This window comes from Apium graveolens, chromosome 4 (assembly GCF_009905375.1).
Source record: "Apium graveolens cultivar Ventura chromosome 4, ASM990537v1, whole genome shotgun sequence".
Classification (NCBI taxonomy): domain Eukaryota; kingdom Viridiplantae; phylum Streptophyta; class Magnoliopsida; order Apiales; family Apiaceae; genus Apium; species Apium graveolens.
The window spans coordinates 685,856-713,381 of NC_133650.1; the positions used below are offsets into that span (position 1 = coordinate 685,856).

The following is a 27,526-nucleotide window of genomic DNA, read 5'->3' on the forward strand; positions in this document are numbered from 1 at the left end:
TCGTGTTTCGTGTTTTTCAAGAAAATATCGTTTAGAGGGTCAAAAAGAGTAAATTCAGATCTGGTCAGGTTTTGAGGTAAGTACCTTTTGACTTACTTTTAAATTTCCGAAAAGATATTTCAGTTCTGTTTTTAATTTCATATAAGATATAAAAACTTTGATTTCGAAATTATAAGATATAAGTATTTGTGAATTTTAGAACCCAGTCTCTACGTTTTCGAACCGTTCGTAATTTACGCTATAGTTCCGGAACTAGCCTTAGATACCCTTAGTAGGCGCACAAGTGTGCAACTTTAGATACCTATTAAGGGCGCGTAATTATTGAACTTTAGATGCCGACCACTGTCAAAGTGTGGTATAAAGAATAAGAATAAGAATTAGATGCCGGCTACTGGCAAAGTGTGGCCGTAGATCAAGACTGTGGTATTTATAAGAATTATCGTTTCGTTCTGTTTTATTCTGCTCAGATCTGTTATAAAATCTGTACTGTTATAAATTCTGCTCTGTTCTGTTTTAAATTCTGAATTTTAAAATATAAAACTTTGGGTTGGATTTATTTTAGAAAATGTTTTACAAAATTATTATTGTTTTAAGAAAAATCGTTTTATCAAAACACCCATTGTTTTTCTGTTTAAAAGTTAGTCAATTTGTACTTGCTGAGCTGTGTAGCTCACCCCTTTTAACATTTCAGGTTCGGAATTTGGAGCATATTAAGATTAAGGAATGAGAACTATGTGGAGATCTGTGCTGCTTCGTTTTGTGCTATTTGAATTAGAATAAAGATTTTGTTTTTAGAGAATAAATTTAATTATCTGTTAGACAATTATTATCGGATTTGTGGAGCTGCGTCTCTATTTTTATGATTTTGATTATTGAGTTTGACCGCTGCTTTGAATTTCGTGATCTATTAGAATTATCGAGTAATAATATATTTTATTTTTAGTTTTCGATTTAGAATTTAATAGTCCGGAAGTGCGGGTTGTTACAGTTGGTATCAGAGCAGGCTGTCCTTCGGAGTGTATTAGGTATGGGACTAGTACATTCCCTAGGATGCGATCCTTTAGACTATCGTATAGGTCTTAGAAAATTATTTTGGATTTAGGGCATTTATTTGTGTGATTATTTGATATGTTTGACTTTTGTGTTTTTTTTGATTATTGACTATAAGTTTAGAATTTGTTTTGTGTGTTCTAGTAAAGATGGATGGAGAAAATCAGAACAACAATGAAAATCAGGGCAATAATGATGAAGGAGGAAACGTCTTTGACCAGCTGGCTGAAACTCTAGCTGTACTTGTGAATCAGCAACCGAAGCCCAACATCGTCTCTCAATTCAAGCGTTTGAACCCGCCAACTTTTGATGGAGCTACAGACCCGGCTATCGTTGAGATGTGGATCCAAGAGATGGAAAAAGCTTTCGGACTTCTGGGGAGCAATGAGGAACAGAAGGTGACCTTAGCTGTGTACCAATTGCAAGGAAGCGCTTACGACTGGTGGCTTATGGAAAAGAGGAAGAATGAGACGACAAATCTTGAAGAAAATCATGAACCGTACACTTGGGCAAAGTTCAAGAAGGCTTTAGAGGACAAGTACTTTCCGAGAACAGTTCGTCTGCAGAAAGAGAGGGACTTCATTCGACTTCAACAAGGTGGAAGAACCGTCATTGAATACGAAGCAGAATTTGCAAAGCTTGCGAAGTACGCGTCGACCCTAGTAGCAGATGAGAGCAGTCGAGCACGAAGATTAGAGGAGGGACTTCGAAGTGACATCAGGAATTCAGTGGCGTCGTTTGAACTTCAGACGTACGAGGCTGTCCTCAACAAGGCGTTAGTGATCGAAAGGGGCTTGGCAGAATCTGAAAAGGCGTCTGGCAGTTGGAATAAGAGGCGGTTCACTCAAACTAGTGGGCAATCTTTTCAAGGGGGACCACTCAAGAAGCCACACGTGTACGATAACATCGGGGGTCAAGGTGATCGAGAGACGTGTACCAGGTGCGGCAAGAATCATCCGGACAAAGTCTGTCGTTGGAATACAGGTGCTTGTTTTCATTGCGGAGAAGTAGGACATAAGATTTCGAATTGTCCGCACAATCCGCCACCGCCCCCAAGGAAGGAAGCAGATAACAAGATGGGCAAAGGACGTGTGTTTCAGCTGACAGGAAATGACAACTATCGCAATTAAGGTATGATTTCTTTTCTTTAGTGACTTATTTAATTTATTTATGTTATGTGAATTTGGGGACCAAATTCTTTTAAGGAGGGAAGAATGTAAAATTCGTAATTTTATTTTTAATTTATTTATTAGAAATTAGATATTAATTTGTCTAGATAAATATTTTAAAATTAGAATATTCTGAAAACATTTTGTGCAAGGTAGTTGATTTGTGAAAAGATTTGTTATTTGTGGAAATAAGTGTAAGAATAATTTAGAAAATCGAAATTTTTTTAGTTTAGGTAATTGTGTGTATCAAATATTTTATTTATGGAATTTACTTGGAGAGGTTGTAAATCTTTAGGAGGAAATATTATTATTTCCTAGTTGAGATATAGGGTTTTGTATCGTTATAAATACACCATATTCGTATTCCTTGTTTTTATCATTAAAATTCGTAGGACTTTCTCAGCAAAAATCAGCTGTCTTGTAAAATTCGTAGAAAATTCATCGTAAGTCAGAATTCAGTGATTCTGGACTTTTCAGAAAGGTCTTTTCGTTATCTTCAGCTTTCGTGTTTCGTGTTTTTCAAGAAAATATCGTTTAGAGGGTCAAAAAGAGTAAATTCAGATCTGGTCAGGCTTTGAGGTAAGTACCTTTTGACTTACTTTTAAATTTCCGAAAAGATATTTCAGTTCTGTTTTTAATTTCATATAAGATATAAAAACTTTGATTTCGAAATTATAAGATATAAGTATTTGTGAATTTTAGAACCCAGTCTCTACGTTTTCGAACCGTTCGTAATTTACGCTATAGTTCCGGAACTAGCCTTAGATACCCTTAGTAGGCGCACAAGTGTGCAACTTTAGATACCTATTAAGGGCGCGTAATTATTGAACTTTAGATGCCGACCACTGGCAAAGTGTGGTATAAAGAATAAGAATAAGAATTAGATGCCGGCTACTGGCAAAGTGTGGCCGTAGATCAAGACTGTGGTATTTATAAGAATTATCGTTTCGTTCTGTTTTATTCTGCTCAGATCTGTTATAAAATCTGTACTGTTATAAATTCTGCTCTGTTCTGTTTTAAATTCTGAATTTTAAAATATAAAACTTTGGGTTGGATTTATTTTAGAAAATGTTTTACAAAATTATTATTGTTTTAAGAAAAATCGTTTTATCAAAACACCCATTGTTTTTCTGTTTAAAAGTTAGTCAATTTGTACTTGCTGAGCTGTGTAGCTCACCCCTTTTAACATTTCAGGTTCGGAATTTGGAGCATATTAAGATTAAGGAATGAGAACTATGTGGAGATCTGTGCTGCTTCGTTTTGTGCTATTTGAATTAGAATAAAGATTTTGTTTTTAGAGAATAAATTTAATTATCTGTTAGACAATTATTATCGGATTTGTGGAGCTGCGTCTCTATTTTTATGATTTTGATTATTGAGTTTGACCGCTGCTTTGAATTTCGTGATCTATTAGAATTATCGAGTAATAATATATTTTATTTTTAGTTTTCGATTTAGAATTTAATAGTCCGGAAGTGCGGGTTGTTACAGTTGGTATCAGAGCAGGCTGTCCTTCGGAGTGTATTAGGTATGGGACTAGTACATTCCCTAGGATGCGATCCTTTAGACTATCGTATAGGTCTTAGAAAATTATTTTGGATTTAGGGCATTTATTTGTGTGATTATTTGATATGTTTGACTTTTGTGTTTTTTTTTATTATTGACTATAAGTTTAGAATTTGTTTTGTGTGTTCTAGTAAAGATGGATGGAGAAAATCAGAACAACAATGAAAATCAGGGCAATAATGATGAAGGAGGAAACGTCTTTGACCAGCTGGCTGAAACTCTAGCTGTACTTGTGAATCAGCAACCGAAGCCCAACATCGTCTCTCAATTCAAGCGTTTGAACCCGCCAACTTTTGATGGAGCTACAGACCCGGCTATCGTTGAGATGTGGATCCAAGAGATGGAAAAAGCTTTCGGACTTCTGGGGAGCAATGAGGAACAGAAGGTGACCTTAGCTGTGTACCAATTGCAAGGAAGCGCTTACGACTGGTGGCTTATGGAAAAGAGGAAGAATGAGACGACAAATCTTGAAGAAAATCATGAACCGTACACTTGGGCAAAGTTCAAGAAGGCTTTAGAGGACAAGTACTTTCCGAGAACAGTTCGTCTGCAGAAAGAGAGGGACTTCATTCGACTTCAACAAGGTGGAAGAACCGTCATTGAATACGAAGCAGAATTTGCAAAGCTTGCGAAGTACGCGTCGACCCTAGTAGCAGATGAGAGCAGTCGAGCACGAAGATTAGAGGAGGGACTTCGAAGTGACATCAGGAATTCAGTGGCGTCGTTTGAACTTCAGACGTACGAGGCTGTCCTCAACAAGGCGTTAGTGATCGAAAGGGGCTTGGCAGAATCTGAAAAGGCGTCTGGCAGTTGGAATAAGAGGCGGTTCACTCAAACTAGTGGGCAATCTTTTCAAGGGGGACCACTCAAGAAGCCACACGTGTACGATAACATCGGGGGTCAAGGTGATCGAGAGACGTGTACCAGGTGCGGCAAGAATCATCCGGACAAAGTCTGTCGTTGGAATACAGGTGCTTGTTTTCATTGCGGAGAAGTAGGACATAAGATTTCGAATTGTCCGCACAATCCGCCACCGCCCCCAAGGAAGGAAGCAGATAACAAGATGGGCAAAGGACGTGTGTTTCAGCTGACAGGAAATGACAACTATCGCAATTAAGGTATGATTTCTTTTCTTTAGTGACTTATTTAATTTATTTATGTTATGTGAATTTGGGGACCAAATTCTTTTAAGGAGGGAAGAATGTAAAATTCGTAATTTTATTTTTAATTTATTTATTAGAAATTAGATATTAATTTGTCTAGATAAATATTTTAAAATTAGAATATTCTGAAAACATTTTGTGCAAGGTAGTTGATTTGTGAAAAGATTTGTTATTTGTGGAAATAAGTGTAAGAATAATTTAGAAAATCGAAATTTTTTTAGTTTAGGTAATTGTGTGTATCAAATATTTTATTTATGGAATTTACTTGGAGAGGTTGTAAATCTTTAGGAGGAAATATTATTATTTCCTAGTTGAGATAAAGGGTTTTGTATCGTTATAAATACACCATATTCGTATTCCTTGTTTTTATCATTAAAATTCGTAGGACTTTCTCAGCAAAAATCAGCTGTCTTGTAAAATTCGTAGAAAATTCATCGTAAGTCAGAATTCAGTGATTCTGGACTTTTCAGAAAGGTCTTTTCGTTATCTTCAGCTTTCGTGTTTCGTGTTTTTCAAGAAAATATCGTTTAGAGGGTCAAAAAGAGTAAATTCAGATCTGGTCAGGCTTTGAGGTAAGTACCTTTTGACTTACTTTTAAATTTCCGAAAAGATATTTCAGTTCTGTTTTTAATTTCATATAAGATATAAAAACTTTGATTTCGAAATTATAAGATATAAGTATTTGTGAATTTTAGAACCCAGTCTCTACGTTTTCGAACCGTTCGTAATTTACGCTATAGTTCCGGAACTAGCCTTAGATACCCTTAGTAGGCGCACAAGTGTGCAACTTTAGATACCTATTAAGGGCGCGTAATTATTGAACTTTAGATGCCGACCACTGGCAAAGTGTGGTATAAAGAATAAGAATAAGAATTAGATGCCGGCTACTGGCAAAGTGTGGCCGTAGATCAAGACTGTGGTATTTATAAGAATTATCGTTTCGTTCTGTTTTATTCTGCTCAGATCTGTTATAAAATCTGTACTGTTATAAATTCTGCTCTGTTCTGTTTTAAATTCTGAATTTTAAAATATAAAACTTTGGGTTGGATTTATTTTAGAAAATGTTTTACAAAATTATTATTGTTTTAAGAAAAATCGTTTTATCAAAACACCCATTGTTTTTCTGTTTAAAAGTTAGTCAATTTGTACTTGCTGAGCTGTGTAGCTCACCCCTTTTAACATTTCAGGTTCGGAATTTGGAGCATATTAAGATTAAGGAATGAGAACTATGTGGAGATCTGTGCTGCTTCGTTTTGTGCTATTTGAATTAGAATAAAGATTTTGTTTTTAGAGAATAAATTTAATTATCTGTTAGACAATTATTATCGGATTTGTGGAGCTGCGTCTCTATTTTTATGATTTTGATTATTGAGTTTGACCGCTGCTTTGAATTTCGTGATCTATTAGAATTATCGAGTAATAATATATTTTATTTTTAGTTTTCGATTTAGAATTTAATAGTCCGGAAGTGCGGGTTGTTACAGTTGGTATCAGAGCAGGCTGTCCTTCGGAGTGTATTAGGTATGGGACTAGTACATTCCCTAGGATGCGATCCTTTAGACTATCGTATAGGTCTTAGAAAATTATTTTGGATTTAGGGCATTTATTTGTGTGATTATTTGATATGTTTGACTTTTGTGTTTTTTTTGATTATTGACTATAAGTTTAGAATTTGTTTTGTGTGTTCTAGTAAAGATGGATGGAGAAAATCAGAACAACAATGAAAATCAGGGCAATAATGATGAAGGAGGAAACGTCTTTGACCAGCTGGCTGAAACTCTAGCTGTACTTGTGAATCAGCAACCGAAGCCCAACATCGTCTCTCAATTCAAGCGTTTGAACCCGCCAACTTTTGATGGAGCTACAGACCCGGCTATCGTTGAGATGTGGATCCAAGAGATGGAAAAAGCTTTCGGACTTCTGGGGAGCAATGAGGAACAGAAGGTGACCTTAGCTGTGTACCAATTGCAAGGAAGCGCTTACGACTGGTGGCTTATGGAAAAGAGGAAGAATGAGACGACAAATCTTGAAGAAAATCATGAACCGTACACTTGGGCAAAGTTCAAGAAGGCTTTAGAGGACAAGTACTTTCCGAGAACAGTTCGTCTGCAGAAAGAGAGGGACTTCATTCGACTTCAACAAGGTGGAAGAACCGTCATTGAATACGAAGCAGAATTTGCAAAGCTTGCGAAGTACGCGTCGACCCTAGTAGCAGATGAGAGCAGTCGAGCACGAAGATTAGAGGAGGGACTTCGAAGTGACATCAGGAATTCAGTGGCGTCGTTTGAACTTCAGACGTACGAGGCTGTCCTCAACAAGGCGTTAGTGATCGAAAGGGGCTTGGCAGAATCTGAAAAGGCGTCTGGCAGTTGGAATAAGAGGCGGTTCACTCAAACTAGTGGGCAATCTTTTCAAGGGGGACCACTCAAGAAGCCACACGTGTACGATAACATCGGGGGTCAAGGTGATCGAGAGACGTGTACCAGGTGCGGCAAGAATCATCCGGACAAAGTCTGTCGTTGGAATACAGGTGCTTGTTTTCATTGCGGAGAAGTAGGACATAAGATTTCGAATTGTCCGCACAATCCGCCACCGCCCCCAAGGAAGGAAGCAGATAACAAGATGGGCAAAGGACGTGTGTTTCAGCTGACAGGAAATGACAACTATCGCAATTAAGGTATGATTTCTTTTCTTTAGTGACTTATTTAATTTATTTATGTTATGTGAATTTGGGGACCAAATTCTTTTAAGGAGGGAAGAATGTAAAATTCGTAATTTTATTTTTAATTTATTTATTAGAAATTAGATATTAATTTGTCTAGATAAATATTTTAAAATTAGAATATTCTGAAAACATTTTGTGCAAGGTAGTTGATTTGTGAAAAGATTTGTTATTTGTGGAAATAAGTGTAAGAATAATTTAGAAAATCGAAATTTTTTTAGTTTAGGTAATTGTGTGTATCAAATATTTTATTTATGGAATTTACTTGGAGAGGTTGTAAATCTTTAGGAGGAAATATTATTATTTCCTAGTTGAGATAAAGGGTTTTGTATCGTTATAAATACACCATATTCGTATTCCTTGTTTTTATCATTAAAATTCGTAGGACTTTCTCAGCAAAAATCAGCTGTCTTGTAAAATTCGTAGAAAATTCATCGTAAGTCAGAATTCAGTGATTCTGGACTTTTCAGAAAGGTCTTTTCGTTATCTTCAGCTTTCGTGTTTCGTGTTTTTCAAGAAAATATCGTTTAGAGGGTCAAAAAGAGTAAATTCAGATCTGGTCAGGCTTTGAGGTAAGTACCTTTTGACTTACTTTTAAATTTCCGAAAAGATATTTCAGTTCTGTTTTTAATTTCATATAAGATATAAAAACTTTGATTTCGAAATTATAAGATATAAGTATTTGTGAATTTTAGAACCCAGTCTCTACGTTTTCGAACCGTTCGTAATTTACGCTATAGTTCCGGAACTAGCCTTAGATACCCTTAGTAGGCGCACAAGTGTGCAACTTTAGATACCTATTAAGGGCGCGTAATTATTGAACTTTAGATGCCGACCACTGGCAAAGTGTGGTATAAAGAATAAGAATAAGAATTAGATGCCGGCTACTGGCAAAGTGTGGCCGTAGATCAAGACTGTGGTATTTATAAGAATTATCGTTTCGTTCTGTTTTATTCTGCTCAGATCTGTTATAAAATCTGTACTGTTATAAATTCTGCTCTGTTCTGTTTTAAATTCTGAATTTTAAAATATAAAACTTTGGGTTGGATTTATTTTAGAAAATGTTTTACAAAATTATTATTGTTTTAAGAAAAATCGTTTTATCAAAACACCCATTGTTTTTCTGTTTAAAAGTTAGTCAATTTGTACTTGCTGAGCTGTGTAGCTCACCCCTTTTAACATTTCAGGTTCGGAATTTGGAGCATATTAAGATTAAGGAATGAGAACTATGTGGAGATCTGTGCTGCTTCGTTTTGTGCTATTTGAATTAGAATAAAGATTTTGTTTTTAGAGAATAAATTTAATTATCTGTTAGACAATTATTATCGGATTTGTGGAGCTGCGTCTCTATTTTTATGATTTTGATTATTGAGTTTGACCGCTGCTTTGAATTTCGTGATCTATTAGAATTATCGAGTAATAATATATTTTATTTTTAGTTTTCGATTTAGAATTTAATAGTCCGGAAGTGCGGGTTGTTACAATAACAGAAAATGAAATGTTTCTTAGCACGATTCTTGATTTAAGTGAAGGATATCATACTTGACCAACAAAAAATATAAAGGTATCATATAGGTATAATGCAAATGCTTAAAATTATCAAATCACATCTTAAAAAGAGAAAATTAGAGCACTCAGCTTCAGCTTCCTGCACATTAACCCTATTATCTTCTTTCAACATTAAGCATTGCACTGCCTGAGGTTTCAAGGTCTCTTTATCTTCGAAAAAGTTCCTGTTTCACAGAAGTAGGTGCTTTGTGTTCCACTAACCAGCTGATTAGCTAGTGCCTCTGGATTGGAGAGCTCAATCGCCTGATCCGCAGTGAAGGCCAGACTTGAAGTCAGTCCAGAGACAGCACCACTAGCAAAACTCCTCTCCTTTAATTTTTTGGCAACTTTAGCAGCAAGCTTGTTCTGACCAACTGATAGACGCAACTTTCCACTTCCAGTCTGGCCAAGCATTCCATATCCTTCCCCAAGACCATCCCCCAAAGAGCTCTCTTCTGGAACTCCAAACTGTATCCTGTTGGCTAGCTTACGCATATCGGTTATAGCATATCTTTCTTTCATCTTCCTTAATCTACGACCACCTCTCTTCTTTTTCGGCTCAAAATCAGGAACAGAGAGAGGTTTCACTTGCTTTGCAGGAGACGGTTGTTGCCATTTATCAATCTTCTTATGTATCTCATCGTGAAAAGCCCTTCCCACTCCCCCAGTTGCATCTCCTCCACTAGAATCCACACGTGCAGCAAGTGTAGACTTCAAAGCTAACAGACGACAAGCATGCCTTCTTAAACCAGGAGGAGTGCTCTTAAAAATTTCTGTTTGCTCAATGTACCCTACAGGAAACTGACAAGCCACTCTCGAAAATCCTGCTAAATTCTTTTTATTGGCACCCAGACACGGAACATTGCATGCTGGCATCTCAGCCAGTTTTGATAAACCACCAGCAATTCCCATCAATTTTGCAGCAACAGCACTACCAACTACGGCAGAAAGGTTGGGAGCAATAAACGCCATTCGACTTTCTACAAAATCAAGAACCTTTTTCTTTTCCAAATCAAGTGCAATAGCCCTGTCACACGCCTCACCAGTCTTGCGCATATCTTCAGCTACAAGTGGCTTGCCACTCGTGGTTGACGCGACAACTGAAACAACCATGATAATAGCAGAGGGCAGTAGGCCTTGTAGATCAACAAGTGTCAGATCAATTTGATTGCCAATTTTCTTCACCACACGAGCATAATCAATTGGATGGTGAACAAGTGATTCAAGCTCCGGAAATTTCAGTCGATACTTGTCACAAATGAAATTACGAAGGATCATAATTTCATTCTCAATATCGACTAACAAGGCATTGCAGTCTACGATCAGTAGATCATCTTCACCACCATTCACCGAGATGTCAGATTTCTTCTCGAGTGCACTATGAAAAGCATGATATCAATGTAACGCTGGGTTTTTTGCAGCTCTGATACATTATCCAGATCATCAGAGTTTAAGGTTTCAATGTCATCAAAGTCTTTTTTCATGTTATTGATATCGAACATGATGTATTTTAAAGTAAAATTTTTTGAACCTTTGGATCTCCGCAAGATGAACAAAATTCTCCCGAATTCAATTCCTCGAAGGCTATAGCAGAAAATTAGCCAAAATACCTAGCTAATTCGTTTTCAATGTTGTCTCGTAAAAGATTATAAAAGATGTGTACATGTAGAGTAGGCCAATAACCTAAACCTAAATCAAACATGTATAACAAAATTAATTAATCATGTTTATAACATATTATTATCATATTTAATTTTATTTTGGTAAATTTAAAATATATTTCATTAATAAATTAAAAGAGACTCAATCGGGACCCTTTTTTCCGAATTGCTTAACTAGCTGAATTCAAATATTCTGAAAATTAAAAATGAAGATAATATTTTTTCATCCTAAATCTCACTTGAAAATATTTTAGTTACTGCAATTTAATTTTAATCGATTTCAATTTTACCCACAATTGGGTAGCTAATTAGTTAAGTTATCCTCTATCCGCCTCAGTTCATGGATTCGATTCTCGTTCAATCCGATAATTTATTAGAATATGTACTTATTTATAAAGATATAAGTCATATTTATAAAAACAAACGAATAAAATTTAATAAATCTGATTTTACAAACAAATCGAGAACAAAATATGAAATATTTTTCTAAGTATTAATTTTGATTAACTTTAGGGGTCGTTTGATTCAGAAAATTTGGGTATCGGATATGGGTTTTATTCATTACAAACTCATACCTGATGTCTGAAACCCACTTGGAATCATAATTGATACCTTTAGGGGAGGTGGGTATGGAGAAGGGGTATGAGATATCAGATTTACTATTATTATTCATCTTTATTTCTACGATTAAATACAATTTATGTACGCATATTTTAAATTTGATATATTATTTAATTTTAAATAAAATTATAATTATATTTATCTAATGCCAATTTGTAAGATTTAATATATTAAAAAATATTAAATTATTATTTAATTGGTTAAATTATATTTTGCTAATCATATAGTTTTTTAGTAAATTTTTATTTGTAAAGTATGTAAAAATTTAATTTCAATGTACAATGTATACTTACACATAATATTAGAAATCAAAATTTAAATGTCGATTATATTTGAAATAAAACATATCCATTATAGCAGTGAACCAAACATATAATATCAGTAATCATTCCTCATCCCCGCAAACCCGATTTCTTATTTCAAACCCATACCGCTTTCAGAACCAAACGAACCTTATAGTTTCCCCTACCGCTGAAAAAACACCTTATAAGTGTTTTCATTTAGATCCGTAGCATACTTAAATTGTGTCGTCCCCAAGTATACCATATTTCTACACAAACTCAATAAGTTTAAAATAGTCTAGGGCACAACATACTTTAGTTTTAAAAAATTGTTAAAATATGAGGAGAATTCATTTTAAAAAATCAAAAGTACATTAAGGCGATTTTAAGTAATTATATAAAAATAAATATTAATAAATACTCAAGTATTTCTAACAAAAATAAATATATTCTTGTGAGTAATTAATAATTATCCAATTAAATGTATTTCTAACATTTAGTCATTTACCGGTAACCCGGGAAGCGTATATGTATATCTAACTTTCTCTACCTGTCATCGCCAGCCTCTCCGGCCCGAGTTGAATCAACTTTGACTCGCCCCCGCAAAACTCGTTTTTTATTCTAAATCTCAATTACACACACACTGCCTCTTTTATTTCCACTAGATCCCAGCTCCCAAATATATAGCCCCAATCTCATCTCTATCCTCACACACAGAGAGAGAGAGAGAGAGAGAGAGATTGTTAGAAAGATAGAGAGAGATTGTTGCAGAGAGATTGTTAGAGAGATAGAGAGAGATTGTTAAGATAGAGAGAGATTGATAGAGAGAGATTGAGAGAGAGAGAGATTGAGAGAGATTGAAAGAGAGATATATAGAGAGAGATTGAAAGAGAGAGAGAGAGAGTGAGAGAGATAGAGAGAGAGAGATGGATCGGATGAGAAACGGGAGTCCAGCGCACTCACGGCAGTGGAGTGGAGGTTCAGGTAGCACCGAATCATTATCTCCGGCGAGATCGCCGGCGCATCCTCAATCCCGCCTCTCTCCGGCCGCCGGAATGTCTAGTATTAAGAGAACTCAGAATTTCGCAGCTAAAGCAGCTGCGCAACGATTAGCGCAGGTTATGGCTTCTCAAACGACGGATGATGATGAGGAAGAGGATGATCTAGGGTTTCGGTTCGCGGCTCCTTCGTTTTCTAGTAGTAATTTGAAGCCCGGTAATGGTTCTAGTAATGGTAGTAGTGCTGCTGGTTTTTCGCTTTCTAAGCCTAATCGAGCTCCCTCACCTGCGGTAGTGTTTTGTAAATCTTTTATTCATCTGTTTAGTTTCGATTTAATTATGTCTCTTGATCCAATTATCGATAGAAATGATGCCATTGCAATAGTGTAGCTTCTTATTGCTTGTGTATATTACACTATGCTTTCTTTTGATCCAATGATGTTATATAGTCGCGGTGCTTCTTATTTGTTTATCTTCCAAAGATGACCGGTCATCATATAGGCCAATTACTTAAGTGGTATTAATGCTTTATGATAAAATGATCAATTTAATAAACTTTGATTTATTTAAGCTTTGTTATTCTGCAATATCACCAACAAATTTTCCATATGAAATATTGTATAGTCACTTATATAGTTGTTATAAGTAAAAAATTTCTCGTCCAGTACTGAATTGTGCATTCTCATATGTAGTTAGGTCGGAACTTTATGGATCATGCTCCTTCAGTTCGTTCAACTTCAACTGGAAGACCAGCATCTGTTCGATCAGCACAGGTTGTGAAACCCAGTAGAACTTCTTTGAGAACCCCTGTTGCTGTTCCTCCAATAGATCCACCTAGTAATAGACTACGAGATAATAGGTGACGACTTTGCTTACCATTTACTTCTATCATTTCTTTTTGGATATTATGATAGTTTTTTGAGCGTGTGTTACATATGTTTTTGCTACAATAAGTTTCTTTATGCTGCACTTTAGTACAAAAAAATGAAAGAAAACTTAGGTTTTCGATTTATGTTATTAAGGTGTCTTGAACCAAATTTGTCCATGTTACAGAAGTCGACTGTACAAAATTTACTTTGGTAACTGGCTTATTATACTTAAAGAAGTTTAGAAAGAAAAAAGATAAAAGCTTTGGTAAATTTCTCATCTATGTTGTGTTATACATGGACTACCTAAATCACCCCTGAAATTGTATGTCACTGAACATATTTATTTCTCTGAATACCTTGCACTACGTGCCACCGAATTCTAGTGCTTTATACCTGTAATACCAACTATTTTTTGGAAATAAAACTAAGAGAAGCCGGTTCTTTCTTCCCCTTTCCATCAACTGGAAGATGTTGCATTGAGATGCTGAACTAGAATTTATGCTGTCATCTAATCTAAATCTACCATGTTTTGTTTGTGATGCTATACTACCAAACATCCCCACTAAGGTCCTCACTCGCCTATATTAGATTAGTTCTATGTTTAGACAATGTACTAATGTAGAGTAGACTTGATTAGTCTACAATTCAAAAATTGAATATTGAGCTTTACAAGTTTTATTATTATTAAGTTGTCCATATAAACATCATGTTTTATGCTACTATATCTTTATATTATATACAAGTAACAATGATGAAAATAGGACTATCTAAGAAAATAATTTGTCATTATTATTGCACCACCTAGGAGTGAATTTTGCTTTTAGGTGGCCAGTAAGAGTTGCTAGTTTCGTCATATAAAAGTTTGGTAATTGCATGGTGTTGCCGTCTAATCTAATATATGCTGCAAGTTTGTCAAGTAGTTGGTTTTATGAATGTTTCATATGATGTAGGTTTACAGCAGACCGAGGACATGTAGACTTGAAAGATACAGGAAATCGCGAAGCTTCTGCCCTTCGTGACGAGGTGTGATCTCTTTATTAATTAGTTTTTTTTGTCCTCCTATTGATTTATAGGATGTGAATAGATGAATATGTTATTAGGACAATTGATCTTCAAAACCTTGATAGTGTAGATGCAGAGGGACAAGTACCTATAGTAGAAACATTAAATATTATATTTGAATTTTACTGCAGCTACCAGAATTTAAGAAAGGATTGTGCAACTAATATGATGACGGGGATCGAAATTGTTATTTTTGAATTTTTCTACAAATAGTTAATCTTTCGTGCTCCAGTTAATCATCCTTATTCACTTCGCAGTTTGACTCATTATCCTTGTAGCTCCCCTAAGTCAAAGGATTTGTGTGTGGTAATTCAGTGATGATCCAAAAGAGAAATTTAAATGAGAAGATCGGTTTTTTCTATCCAAAACTCCTCACCCTGCCTCAGAGAATTTGAGGGAAGGTTTCTATCTGAAACGAGTACCTATATAGACATCCCACCCTCTTTTATTTAGAAAATTATTTTTTAATAAAAAGAACATATTGTAAGTGCAGTGCTCATACAAATCACAGAGGAATAGAACCTCCATTGGAAGTTGTACTTCCTCAGTATTTAATTTTTTCGTTTAAAAATTCCTGGCCAGTAGGGAAACATGTTTGATTGACATGGAATGATGGATGTGCAAGTTACTAACGGTGGATAGGTAAGCTATTTTCTGAGTTTTCAATTCCCAGGAGGTTCCACAACTCCTGTTAATTTTTGACCGGACAACCTTATTAATTGTCACTTTGGGGAAAGTTTAAAGAAGTTCTTTGCTGCTTGTATGTCATCCAATCAAACACTTATAATTTTATTCCTCCAATATCTACTTATAAATGTTAAGTAATATAAGTTCCTCCATCATTGTACAAACAAATAATTATTTATTATTTTTAATGGGCTATTCCCAGTGGTGCCCTTCTACTTTTGTCTTTCAAGTGGCCCCGTTTTTTTATTTTAAAGTTATGAGTTGTACCCTTGTATTTTATGTTTTTCGTAACAAACACAAAAGTTTAAGTAAAAGACTTTATTAGCCATTTAAACCTAAATTTTTTCGCACTTTGAACACCCGTAAAGATCTACTATAATACCTATAGAAACATCATCTTCAAAATATTTAAACAAAATATAGTTTAAAACTCAAGAAAATATTTGAAAGAATATTCTTATAATACCATTGTCCTAACTTTTCCAACTAATGCCATTACTTCGTTTTCATTTGCTGTTCTCCATGTACACTTTGTTACACCGAACATACCTTTTATTCACATACCTTTTTACTCATATATGTAGTGTAATGGGTCACCAATATAATCAAATAAATAATTTGGTGCGCACAACATAACCACAATGGTTTCATGTCCAAGGATCACTTGCACAACTATAACTGCTTTATATGAACTCCTTTTGACTTGTTTAAATCTCCATACTGCTTTTGTTAAAGTGGATTACATATTCACGTTTAACGAATATATTCACTGATAAATATCTGCGTACTTGCTTTAGTGTCGACAAACAAATATTATCAAATCAGTTATCCACTTATCCTCTCCATTAGAACAATTATATCATGTGCCAGATCTTTCCCGACACGATGATTATCAGTGATGCAATAATTATGAACATCTTTAGTTTCAGGTAATCATATAATAATCTCTTTAGCATGATCATTTCATCATTATTCTATAGAACCACTAAAACCTGTAAGTAATCTTATTAGGATTTCAGATGGATAACTAAATGTCTATGACTAATTAATCCTAATACTAAAAAGTGAATATGATTACAAATATAACTGTCCTTCACGTCATGGGGCATACTACTTTCAACTATTTGTAAATGGAATGCTGCAACAAAAACCTTTTTACGTTAACATATTCGTCCTTGTTTATTGTGCAGCTTGATATGCTTCAAGAAGAAAATGAGATTGTTATAGATAAGGTGACCCTCTATCTTCTCTGTAAAGGAAATTAATTTTTTAAGAACATATTAACCGAACTATTACTATCTATGGATGTTATATTTGACTATATGAGCTACAGCTTCGCCGTGCAGAACAAAAACGTGAAGAAGCAGAAGCCAGGGCAAGGGAGCTAGAGAAGCAGGTAAAGAATTTGAGTTGCCTAATATTATAAAATTTTAATTTTAGGGTATCTGTAGCGTTGAGCTCAACAACTGTTGCATATTTTTCTTTTGTATGAGTAAATTTTATTTCACAATTCAGATAGAAACTTTTTCCACAATGTATATTTTGCCTAGTTTCTTGATTAGTCTTGACAAACATGATGAAATCCCTGAGGAGATAAAAGATGTAATCTTTTAACTGGGTTTTTAGTTGAGTTTGGTTTCACAACAAAACTGTTTTCTGTATTTACTTCTAAATGTATTACCAAAGTAATACTTTATTTCCCGTTCATTGGTTGCCCAACTGCACAACTTCTCCATTACTACACGACTACACGTTGTTAATTTAGTTTGTATATTTTAAACTGAACTTTCATGCAGTCATTCAGTAATAAGAAGGCCCTCTTTCTCCTCCCACCAAATTTATAATTTCTTATTGCCTTCTCTACTTCTTGGTAGTTCTGTTAATAACCTTACCTCATCTGTCCTGATGTTTCTTCCTTTAGTGTATGCTTACCTCTCTTTTGCACATTTTACATTGAAATTCGCAGGTTGCTTCACTTGGTGAAGGGGTATCTTTGGAAGCCAAGTTATTGAGCAGGTAAATTTAATTGCATTACTTCACTTGAGCCACATTTATCTGCTTACATATTGGTCTGACCGAGAATATTACTGCCTGCAGAAAGGAAGCAGCTTTACGACAAAGGGAGGTGAGTTTAAATCACGAACATCTAAAAAAGATGTGTTGTGGACATGGATGCCCTTAATGATGCATAATTTCACATTGTGGAATCAATTCACTCAAGTTAATTAACATTGAATATGTATTCATGTTGCTAGATATATCCGACATTATGACGATTTACAAATTGTGTATTTTTGTTAATTTCATTTCTTGCCAATAGGCTGCTCTTAAAGCTGCAAAACAGACAAAAGATGGTAGAGAAGATGAAATTGCTGCCCTTCGTGCAGAAATCGAGGTAGCATATGCCAATTTCGGGACTCTACTACCTTGGATTCTTGTTCTTATTCTGATGACTGCGTAAAACACATTGATTCTTTTTTTAGTATTATTAACTCAATGTATTTGAATCAGAATGTAAAAGACGAGACTGCCAGTACTGTAGAACAGTTACGGGAAGCAGAATCTGAAGCAAAGGCTCTTCGCACAATGACCCAAAGAATGATATTGACTCATGAAGAGATGGTAGTCATTCAAATTCAAGTCATTGTAAAATCTTAATAGTATTTTGTCCTACTGGTTACTAATGTTTCCTTCTTTTTTTCTATTCTTTCTCATTGGGGTGGTCATGGGTTGTATTTTAAATCTAGGAGGAGGTTGTCCTAAAGAGATGTTGGCTTTCTCGCTACTGGGGGCAAGCTTTGAAATACGGTAAATATCTTCCTGAAGTTCAGATTTTTGGAGACTTTATTATGTTATTAGTTCTTGTATATGATCCACTTCTGCTAAGCTATTAGAAACATGCAGAGTTAAATAAACTTATCTCTGTATAGTATCTGGTTCACAACAGTTCTTGAAAACCTTGTTATGATAAATCATTTATGTGGAGCTGGGTCCAGTTCAATTGGCCAATCATCGAGGCTATACAATTTGTAGGAATTTGCATTTTAGGATGTTAAAATTTTTAGGAAGTGTTAAAAGAATGTTAAAATAAATAATTATAAAAAAATGGCACGCAAATGGCAGGATTGCTGCGACGTTAGTTAGTAATTCTAAATTGTAAAATATGTTTCTGATGTGTATATATGCTGAATTGCTTATAATTTATTGGTTGGGTTGAATTTCTTATATTTTCTCAATGATGTCTATGCTGTCATTCTTCTTTACAGGCATCTGTGCAGATATTGCTGTTTCTAAGCATGAACACTGGTCATCTTTTGCACCTCTTCCCTTTGAAGTTATTATATCTGCTGGACAGAAAGCCAAGGAAGAGTCCTGGGATGGTGCGCCCCTCTCACTTGCATAGTATTATAGACACTCTTTGCTTGCATCTATCTGTTTGATTAGGTAAGGAAGTAATGTGAAGCAGGTGGCAATGATTCAGAGAGGAGCAACCTTGTTCGTGATTTCAATGATTTATCTGGAGAAGGAAATATTGAAAGCATGCTTTCCGTTGAAATGGGGCTTAGGGAATTAGCTTCTTTGAAGGTTTGTCTTTTTGCCTTCTTTTTTATTCTTTCAGAATTTTTATTTATCTACAATATGAATAATGAACATGTGATGTCACTATGTAGTTCGGGATAGATAATGACTCTTATCTATACACTCTTTATTTGAAATTTTAGACTTTCTGGAATTCTACTGATACGTTGGTGTAATGTTATTTGTGTTTACAAAGCTTTAACTACTCGTCTTATTTGACAAATTGGAATAGTCATGATTTTTGTTATAATTTTTAGTGAGTTGGGGTTGGGGTTCATCTTGAGTTTGGCAAATTAACTCCACTACTTAATTATATATCAGCAACTCCGCTGAATTTGTAGATCACTAGAGCTAAAACCTTCTGCAGAATATTGATTTTAGACAGTTATTTGGTGAGTCTACTTTCCAGAATCTAGGAAAGAAAAGAAAAGAATAGGAAGTGATTAATTTCCTCTTCTCTCTCCCAATCTTCCAAAAGTGGGAAGAGAATTTTAGAGACAAATATATAAAAAAACTTCTTCCTTAATCTTTAGCTTTCTTTTCTTTTCTTTCCTAGAAAATCATTCAGGAACAAGTTGTGAAAATATATTCTCTACCTTTCTTTTCTTTTCTTTCCAAAAAAATGTTTCTAGAACACAGTTTTAAGTTTTAAATTGAACTTTCCTTACGAGTAAGAGTGTATCTGTGTTTTTATATGTTGTGTGAGATATATAATACCTCAACATAAGGGTTCAATGAGCAAACTGCTCCCTGCCTCTGTACTAATTTACGAACATTTAACTATTGTATGTCGTACGAATCATCAATCACATTTCTAATCTGTATATCACTTTAGGTTACATAGCATAATAATTCATATATTCATTTGCATCACCAAAATGTTTATTCGTTAAGCTCTGTAACAGTTTTCGTACTGATTGTTGTGTTGTTCATGAAAATTGGTAGGTTGAGGATGCTGTTGTGCTGGCACTGGCTCAACACCGACGTCCAAATTTGATTCGGCAGTCTTCTGGTATGGCCATTGGCCCATTGTCATCACTAAATTTTTTTAGTATTCATTTGTCACCTCTGTTTACAGGCTATTGTAGTCGTCTGATTCCTGCCGCAGAAGTTTTAATTGATAGAATTAGAATAGTGAAAAGAAAGGTCATACATAGTTATATCTATTACTATTAGTAAATAAAATAAAGTTCCTTTCAAACCATCATCATTTTGCTTCTACGCAAAACGATGATGGTTTTGCCAATTAGTAAATAAAATTAAGTTCCTTTCAAACCATCATTGTTTTGCTTCTCAATTTCACCCGTTATCATTATCATATCTAGGCAGTCTAGTCTATTGAGATAGATTCTTTGGTCTCCAATTGTGTCTATAAATTCTCTTATGTCCTTGGAACTTAAAGGTGCAGTGGCATCTTTGGTCTGAGTCTCTTAGTTTGAATAACCATGCTTGGTATTAGTTGTTTGTACTGAATATGAGTGCGCATATGCGTGTAGTATAAACTCAATTGATTCCGCTTTTGTTGTGGTACAGATTTAAAGTCGCCAAGTGATCCCAAATTCACAGAGGCTTATGGTATGAGATATGTTCTAGCCTTTTATCGTCCTGCTCATATATCATTATGGCTTGTATACAATGTTAATGAACTTCCTCATTTTTTTCTTGTGTTGTTTTCTATCTGCTCTTCTGTATACCCTATTTTCTCTGCATTTAACGGAGGAGCACATATGTGAGGGTCAGTTATTTGGTGATTTCTTACTATTTTTTTTGTCTACCAAAGCCATTTAATTTACAGATTTTTAAAATGTAACAATATTGATCCAAACTTTTATGTGCTTCTTTACTTGGGTGCTATATACAATTTAGTTTCTAGATAAAGATTTGTGACGTGTATCCATATGAACATCAATATTTTCCATTTGTCTGTGATAATACGAACTGATGTATAACCATGATATTTGTTTTTTATAGCTTATTCCTGTCTTATTGCAAAGGTGCATTTTAGTCATTTTTAACTTTTATTCTTTATCATGTCGTCCACTTCGATATCACAAATTTTAGACAACTAGTTTTTCTTTCTCCTTTGTATTAAAGTTGAATCAGTTTTATCACCTATTCTTTGTTTTTGCAGAGTTGAGTCAAGAAGAGACGGAAGATGTTCTATTTAAAGAGGTTTGTTGCTTTCTACGTAGAATTTTTATATCCCTTGTTGCTGCAATTTTGATATATATTTTATTTTCTGATTATATATATTACATAAGTTTCTTGGGGTCAAAAGCGTGATGAACACTGGGGCCCGAGTACAGGACACTCTCTAGCAGCCTAGCATGCATTTATCTTAACGAAGTCAAATATCCTTGATTCCAAGTCATATGTTTATCTTTTCATAATTTGGAATTTTATTTATTTTATTTTATAAATTATGTGTTTAAAATTATGTTATGTATAGGTGTACATTATAAAAATTGCGTGATTGTCCAGGGAAAATGTATGCTACTGCATAGCACACGCATACTGTATTGTGGTATGTGATAAGCGGGACCCCTGCATTCAGACTAGAAAACCCTTGGTTACACTTATTGCGGTGTGGTATGCTGTCTGAAGCGTTTGCCACAGCATACCACAGAGACCAGGAACCAAACTTTAGAATTATTCAAAATTTTATTTTAATTATGTGTTTGCCTTAGTTTAATACTCCCTCCGTCCCACTAGATTCTTTACATTACTTTTTGGCACGCTTTTCAATACTCGTTTAAAGTATAATTCCATAATAACATAAAACTTTTATTCAGAAAAAAAAAATTAAAAAAACATTATGAAACTATACTTTATAGAAGTCTCGAAATACGTGCAAATAGTGAACGTAAACATCCCAATGGGACGGAGGGAGTACAATTTAGAATGATTTCAATTATCTGTATAAGTGGCCACATTGGACCAATTTTTGGCTAAATCTTTCTAAAATTCAAAGTGTTGCAATAAAATTTTAAAAGTTTAAATTTTTATAAATATTTAAAAGTTTAAATTTTTATAAATATTTGGTAATATGTGACCCCGTCAATAGTTTACTGTTTGACATTATATTGCATGCAACGTAATAATTTGTGAGAACATGGGGATATTTTATTACAATTATGTTTTGTTTTTAATTTGTGTTTGCCTTGTAATCTTGTATCACCGTACAGGTCTCTTCGGAGTTTGGACTATTAATCTTATATTCAAGTTACAATATATTTTGTATGTTATTTTTTATGTCTTTTTATACGAGATTGGTTCCCTCTACAAGTCTCTTGTGCTAATAATATATAGGATATATTACTGTAAGATATAATTTATTATTTGATATCAACTTTTAAGTAAGACCTCTGTTATGCTTATTATATTTGTAAATACATTTTGGTTTTTTGCTAATTAAAAGCAGGGTGATATTATATGATTGGAATGCTAACTATTGATATCCATTTTTCTTAATTATAATGTTATTAAGTTTTTCTAATCAATAGGGATCCTAATTTGAATAGATGCTCTCGGCACTGATGACCAACTTTTGTTAAGTTCTCTCTTATCCTTATATATAGGATATAATTCTTACTAGTAAAATTACAATAAAATTGAGAGACGAGAGATGGAAAAGTTATCTTGGGTAAGAGATGCTGCTGCCAGATAACCTTAATTTTTTTTTTAAACATGGCTTTTTTCTTGTTTTCTTTAATAAATTTACGCACACATCACGTTACCTTTTGAGAGGCTTGAACTCAGGGTCACTTGGTAACAATAGGTGGGGGGGGGGGGGGTGTAACCACCAGGAAAAAGCCTCAAGTAAAATCACTTCCTATATCCTCTTGCTGTTCACCTAATAGGTTTAAAGCAACTTTGTAAGTTTGCACTACCATTCTCCCAAGTACAAGATAAAAAAAACTTAATTAACCAGCCACTATGGTCCAAAGCCCTGTTTTCCTTTTTTACCCTCTCGGTCATATATTCACTGCTCCATGCACCAGAAATCTTAAAAGGGTTAATATCAGCAGGTGGCTCTTTGTTACTCCACATACTTTGAAAACTTACCAGGTCATAGTATGTGTATGTTAGATGAAGAATTTCTTTTAGAAGTTGAGGTTCAGTATTCTCATAGGTATTTATTGCCTCAGGCTTGGCTTACATATTTTTGGAGAAGGGCTAAAGTTCATGGCGTGGAAGAGGATATTGCAGAAGACCGACTTCAGTTCTGGATAAGCCGTAGTGGGCAGTCACCAACATCACATGATGCTGTTGATGGTAAATTGTTTTCTCTTCAATGTTATATTAGTAGTGTTGAATAAAAGGAAAAGAAATATGGTTTGACTGGTAGATGATTACGTCATGATAATTTTCCATTTTGCATGACGCCTTTGCCGAACCAAATATTCTTAGGCCTCGTTTGGTTCAATGTAACCCAGCACAGTAACTCACACTTCCTTGGAACTTCTTAAAATCACGTGTTTAGTTGTGTAATTTTTTGATTTAGCTAAGTAACTCAAAGTTCCATGGTACTTCTAGTTCCTGCAAAACACTGTAACCTAGTTACTTAGCTATTACGTGGTTTTTCTGAGTTACGTAGTTGTTGCATATTCATAATTTTTATAACGGGTACCATATATCAATTACCAAAACTCTTATTTTATAAAATAAATAAAAATTTGTATATTCAGATTAAGTGTTAAAATAAATTAATTTCAATTTAATTTTTTTTTCATCTTATCATATTTTATATATGTAATTATAAATTTAAATTATTTTTAGTTTCAATTTAACATTATATATTATTTTATATTAATAATTTCACTATATATCTTTGTTTGTCTTTAAATCATTATATATATCGTATCTTATTTATAATCTTATTTTAAGTTTAGTTGCTACATAAAAATTCATATTCTATTATTTTACTATTATTATTTATAATTAAATTGATTTGTCATTCAATAAGTAAATTAGTTTTATTATTATAAATGAATAATAATCAATAATATAGCTTTAGACACTAAGTGAGAGTAAAAAGAATAAAGTAACCATGAATCAGGTATTTACAACCAAACACAGGTTTCTACTTTTTAACGGTAACTAGTACTGTAACTAGGTTCCATGGAATTTCAAGTTACCGCGCAACTATAAAACCCGTGAAACAAACGAGGCCTTAGTATGTCCCAGTCGAAAGTAGGGTACAGTAGAGCGGCAAGGACTTGGACCTTAACGCTCTCTTGTTTTTATTGTTTCCATGAATCTTGTGAATATTTGGGAATATGTTGAAGAAGTATTATTTCTTTTTCTTTTTTAAAAAAAAATTGTTTGGAAATGGTGCAAAAAGGATTGGAGAGTTTAAATATGGTGTGGATATTGCGATTAAAATTAATTTCGGCAAAAAATACTTCTAGCACGTTTAGATCCCATGCTTTAAAATTATTTAAATGATTTATATTTGTTAAAATATATAATATGATGTTCTAATAGTATTGTAACACAAAAATTATAGATAAAAGAATAATAATAACTGTAATAGTAATAATAATAATAATAATATATTTAATTTTAAGGAGATTCTAATATAAATAATACATTGTATTTCTAACAGAATATTTATATAAATAATATTTGGAATTCTGATATAGATCTAATTGAATATAATAAAGTCCATTGATATACTAGTATAGATATGATAAAATAGGCGTAAAGCTAAAGCACACTCCACTGCAAACTATATGGTAATGGGACCTGCTCGTTCCCTCTGTTTATAATATAAAACTTCTAACAGATCCAGTGAGTCCTTATCCAAACCAAACACATCTGCATGACCCTAGATGCATCCAAGTTCCAAGTACTGATACAGATAGTCGTTCTTCTTTGCTTTTTTATCATATTCATCTGGACTTTAAGAAAAGAGATGGTAGATGGTTTAGACTTTAAATCTTCATACAACTAGGTTCTTGGACAGTTTAATCTTGTTTAATATTTGACATTAAGGACTTTTTACTTCTCTTTATGCAAGAGCAGCTCTTTACCTAAGTTTTTTGCAAATAATGACCATCTCCTGTATATTCCTAATTGGTAATAAACATGTTTTCCCTAAGCTAGTTGCTGGAATAATAATCCTTCTATGTTTGTAAATTATAATTGTGGCTACTTTTGCAAATCTCGTCCTGAAGTAATGCATTGTCACAGTTGAAAGAGGTCTGACAGAGTTGAGGAAGTTGAGCATAGAACAGCAACTATGGGAAGCATCTCGTAGGGAATTTGACCAGCAAGCTTTATCGAATGGCAACTCCAAAGTTCCTCTAGAGCCAGAAGACGCTTCATTATGATAAATTTTCTTATACTTTGTCGATTCTTTCTTTGTTTTTTCAATTTGTAAAAGTTTTACCAACCTTTTCTTGCCTATTTCAGTAGAAGTAGTTATTATCAAGTTCTAGTGATATTTTCCCCAATCCATACTTTCCAGGCATTTTTGGTTTTTTGATAACTGTGCTTGTTTTTTTTTAAACTTGTAAGAAGTAATACGTGTTGGATGTAGGAGTCATTGTCAAATTCGCATTGTGAGATCTGTCGTGGCCTGTTGACTGTTGAGTATAGTTTTTAATCCCGTCTGAGAGATGACTTCCTGTACCCATAGCAAGTATGATGGTTATTCTTGCTGTTTATATATAATATATATGTATCTTATTCAAAAGCCTGAAAGGTTAACAAACTGTAATATTTGATTTATATATTTAAAAGAATAATTTACCTTTACAAGATGGAGCTTGGTACATTTTCTTTTCCTCGTGCGAAAACTGGAGGTGCCACAGACTCCGTTCAAATGTACTCACCGGGAGAGAGAATGTAATTGTTTTTAGAGTTTAATGCATAAATGCGGATGAAATTTTGCTAATTAGCAAAATGTTGGCTAGTGATTAAATAACAATTTAGTGGTTATTGCTATCTTCGGCCTTTTAAATTGTTAAATTTATGCTAAATTTTACTAAATTCGGAAAATGTTGATGAGTGATTAAATAATAATTTAATGGTTATGCGTTTCAAAAAATCATTTAATGGTTATTGCTATCTTCAACCTTTTAAAGTGACTGAGGTGGACCAGACAATTTTGGACACGACACGATTTACACGACACGAAACGATACAAAAATTTAGTGTTTGTGTTTGCATTTTTAGTACACGAAAGTACACGGTCGAGATTTAGTGTCGGTTTTGTGTTTAACCTTCGAGTACACGACACGACACGAAGTATATGACATAAATAAATATTATAATTAAGTTTTAATATTTTCTATAAATATATGTAAAATTATAATAAATGTATGAATATTTATTTTTAAAATATTATTTGATTTCATTATATTGTATAGAATTGAGATCTAAATATATATTTTTCATATATTTTATAAATTTTTTACCTAAAAATCTTGTTTTTTAATTTATATTAATATTAAATTTAATATATATTAATATTCAGCTAACATGACATACACGACACGAAACGAAAGTACACGAACACGAATGTACACGAACGCTAAACATGTTGGTTTTGTGTTTGGTATTCAAGTATACGAAACACGAAAATACACGACACGAACAAATTGCCAGATGAGGTGTGTGTAGTGCATTTCTGTGTGTTAGAAACGGAGAGGGGCGTTGAGAGATTCTAGGGGATATACATGTCAGGTGCTCAAATACAAACCGATATTAGAATATAAATTACAAACTAATAACAGTCACATCTTTAATCCATTTCTCTCTCCTCCATGTGTAGTATGTATATATGTATATATTTTCTCCTTTATTTTTAATTTGACTTTTCCCGTTAATCGGTTAACTTTTTCAAAAAAAAATTACCATATTTTTCTCCATCTCCCACTCATCAATTTGCATAACATATTTTCTATATATTGAGAAGAAATCAGTATTTAAGCTTAACTAAATCACTAAACTGAAATCAACACTATTTCAAGAACCAATAGATTTTAGTGATTCTCGTAGGCATAATTACTGATTTATCGTCGAAATATATCAAATATGGTATTCATATTGATTGTTGGAGGATGTAGAAAAATACAGTGAAGTTGGATTTTAAAAAGAATTCACCAAATAACGGGAAAAATTCAATTAAAATAGAGGGAATAAGGTGGAGTTGTGTGTGGGGTGGTGTAGTTTGTAGTTTGTATTTTAATTTAGTTTGTATTGGAGTAAAACTTACGAGCTACTCTAATAAAAACCAATTTTAGAATAGAAACTAGAAATCAAATAATTTTTTTAAAAAATTACTTTGAAATATATCACATATGGTATGCAAATCGATTGTTGAGAGACGGAGAAAAATACAGTGAAGTTGGATTTTAAAAAAACTTACCGTTTGACGGGAAAAATCAAATTAAAAACGGATGGGAAAAACTGAGATTGTGTGTGAGAAGGTGCAGATTAATTGAGTGTGGTGCTTTTGAGGGAGACCATTAGATTAGATTAATCTGATGACTTAGATTAGTTTCTAATTTCTATTTTAATTTTAGTTTCTATTTGATCATT

At 33.7% G+C, this 27,526-nt stretch overlaps 3 protein-coding genes and 1 pseudogene across 4 annotated transcripts; 3 read left to right on the plus strand and 1 right to left on the minus strand.

The window, feature by feature from the left end:
* The first annotated feature begins 1,199 nt into the window (after positions 1-1,199).
* On the plus strand, positions 1,200-1,882 carry LOC141716946 (uncharacterized). The gene is made up of 2 exons (XM_074519096.1): positions 1,200-1,829; positions 1,874-1,882. The coding sequence occupies exons 1-2, from the start codon at positions 1,200-1,202 to the stop codon at positions 1,880-1,882; spliced, it is 639 nt and encodes a 212-aa protein (XP_074375197.1).
* A 2,039-nt stretch (positions 1,883-3,921) lies between these two features.
* LOC141716948 (uncharacterized) lies at positions 3,922-4,604 on the plus strand. Its single transcript, XM_074519097.1, has 2 exons — positions 3,922-4,551; positions 4,596-4,604. The coding sequence occupies exons 1-2, from the start codon at positions 3,922-3,924 to the stop codon at positions 4,602-4,604; spliced, it is 639 nt and encodes a 212-aa protein (XP_074375198.1).
* Positions 4,605-9,374: 4,770 nt separating this feature from the next.
* On the minus strand, positions 9,375-10,720 carry LOC141716949 (U4/U6 small nuclear ribonucleoprotein Prp31 homolog; annotated as a pseudogene).
* Positions 10,721-12,308: 1,588 nt separating this feature from the next.
* On the plus strand, positions 12,309-25,550 carry LOC141717413 (coiled-coil domain-containing protein SCD2-like). Of its 2 annotated transcripts, none has more exons than XM_074519457.1 (17): positions 12,309-13,070; positions 13,472-13,638; positions 14,599-14,671; positions 16,588-16,629; positions 16,731-16,793; positions 17,364-17,413; positions 17,495-17,522; positions 17,718-17,792; positions 17,909-18,019; positions 18,145-18,205; positions 18,664-18,777; positions 18,864-18,982; positions 19,922-19,988; positions 20,510-20,551; positions 21,108-21,148; positions 23,125-23,251; positions 25,172-25,550. In XM_074519457.1, exons 1-17 carry the CDS (start codon positions 12,708-12,710, stop codon positions 25,309-25,311), a joined length of 1,683 nt encoding a protein of 560 aa, XP_074375558.1. In that variant the 5' UTR covers positions 12,309-12,707; the 3' UTR covers positions 25,312-25,550. The 2 variants fall into 2 exon arrangements, with proteins under 2 accessions (XP_074375558.1, XP_074375559.1); XM_074519458.1 differs by having other exon boundaries at positions 12,932-13,070; positions 13,476-13,638.
* The last annotated feature ends 1,976 nt before the right edge of the window (positions 25,551-27,526 follow it).

Excerpts from the sequence above, each read along its gene's own strand:
- LOC141716948 (XM_074519097.1), top strand. The coding sequence starts at position 3,922 with ATGGATGGAGAAAATCAGAACAACAATGAAAATCAGGGCAATAATGAT.
- LOC141716946 (XM_074519096.1), top strand. The coding sequence starts at position 1,200 with ATGGATGGAGAAAATCAGAACAACAATGAAAATCAGGGCAATAATGAT.
- LOC141717413 (XM_074519457.1), top strand. The coding sequence starts at position 12,708 with ATGGATCGGATGAGAAACGGGAGTCCAGCGCACTCACGGCAGTGGAGT. Across the intron at positions 14,672-16,587 it reads CTTCTGCCCTTCGTGACGAG|CTTGATATGCTTCAAGAAGA; the intron begins GTGTGATCTCTT and ends TTTATTGTGCAG. Across the intron at positions 18,778-18,863 it reads CAAGGAAGAGTCCTGGGATG|GTGGCAATGATTCAGAGAGG; the intron begins GTGCGCCCCTCT and ends AATGTGAAGCAG.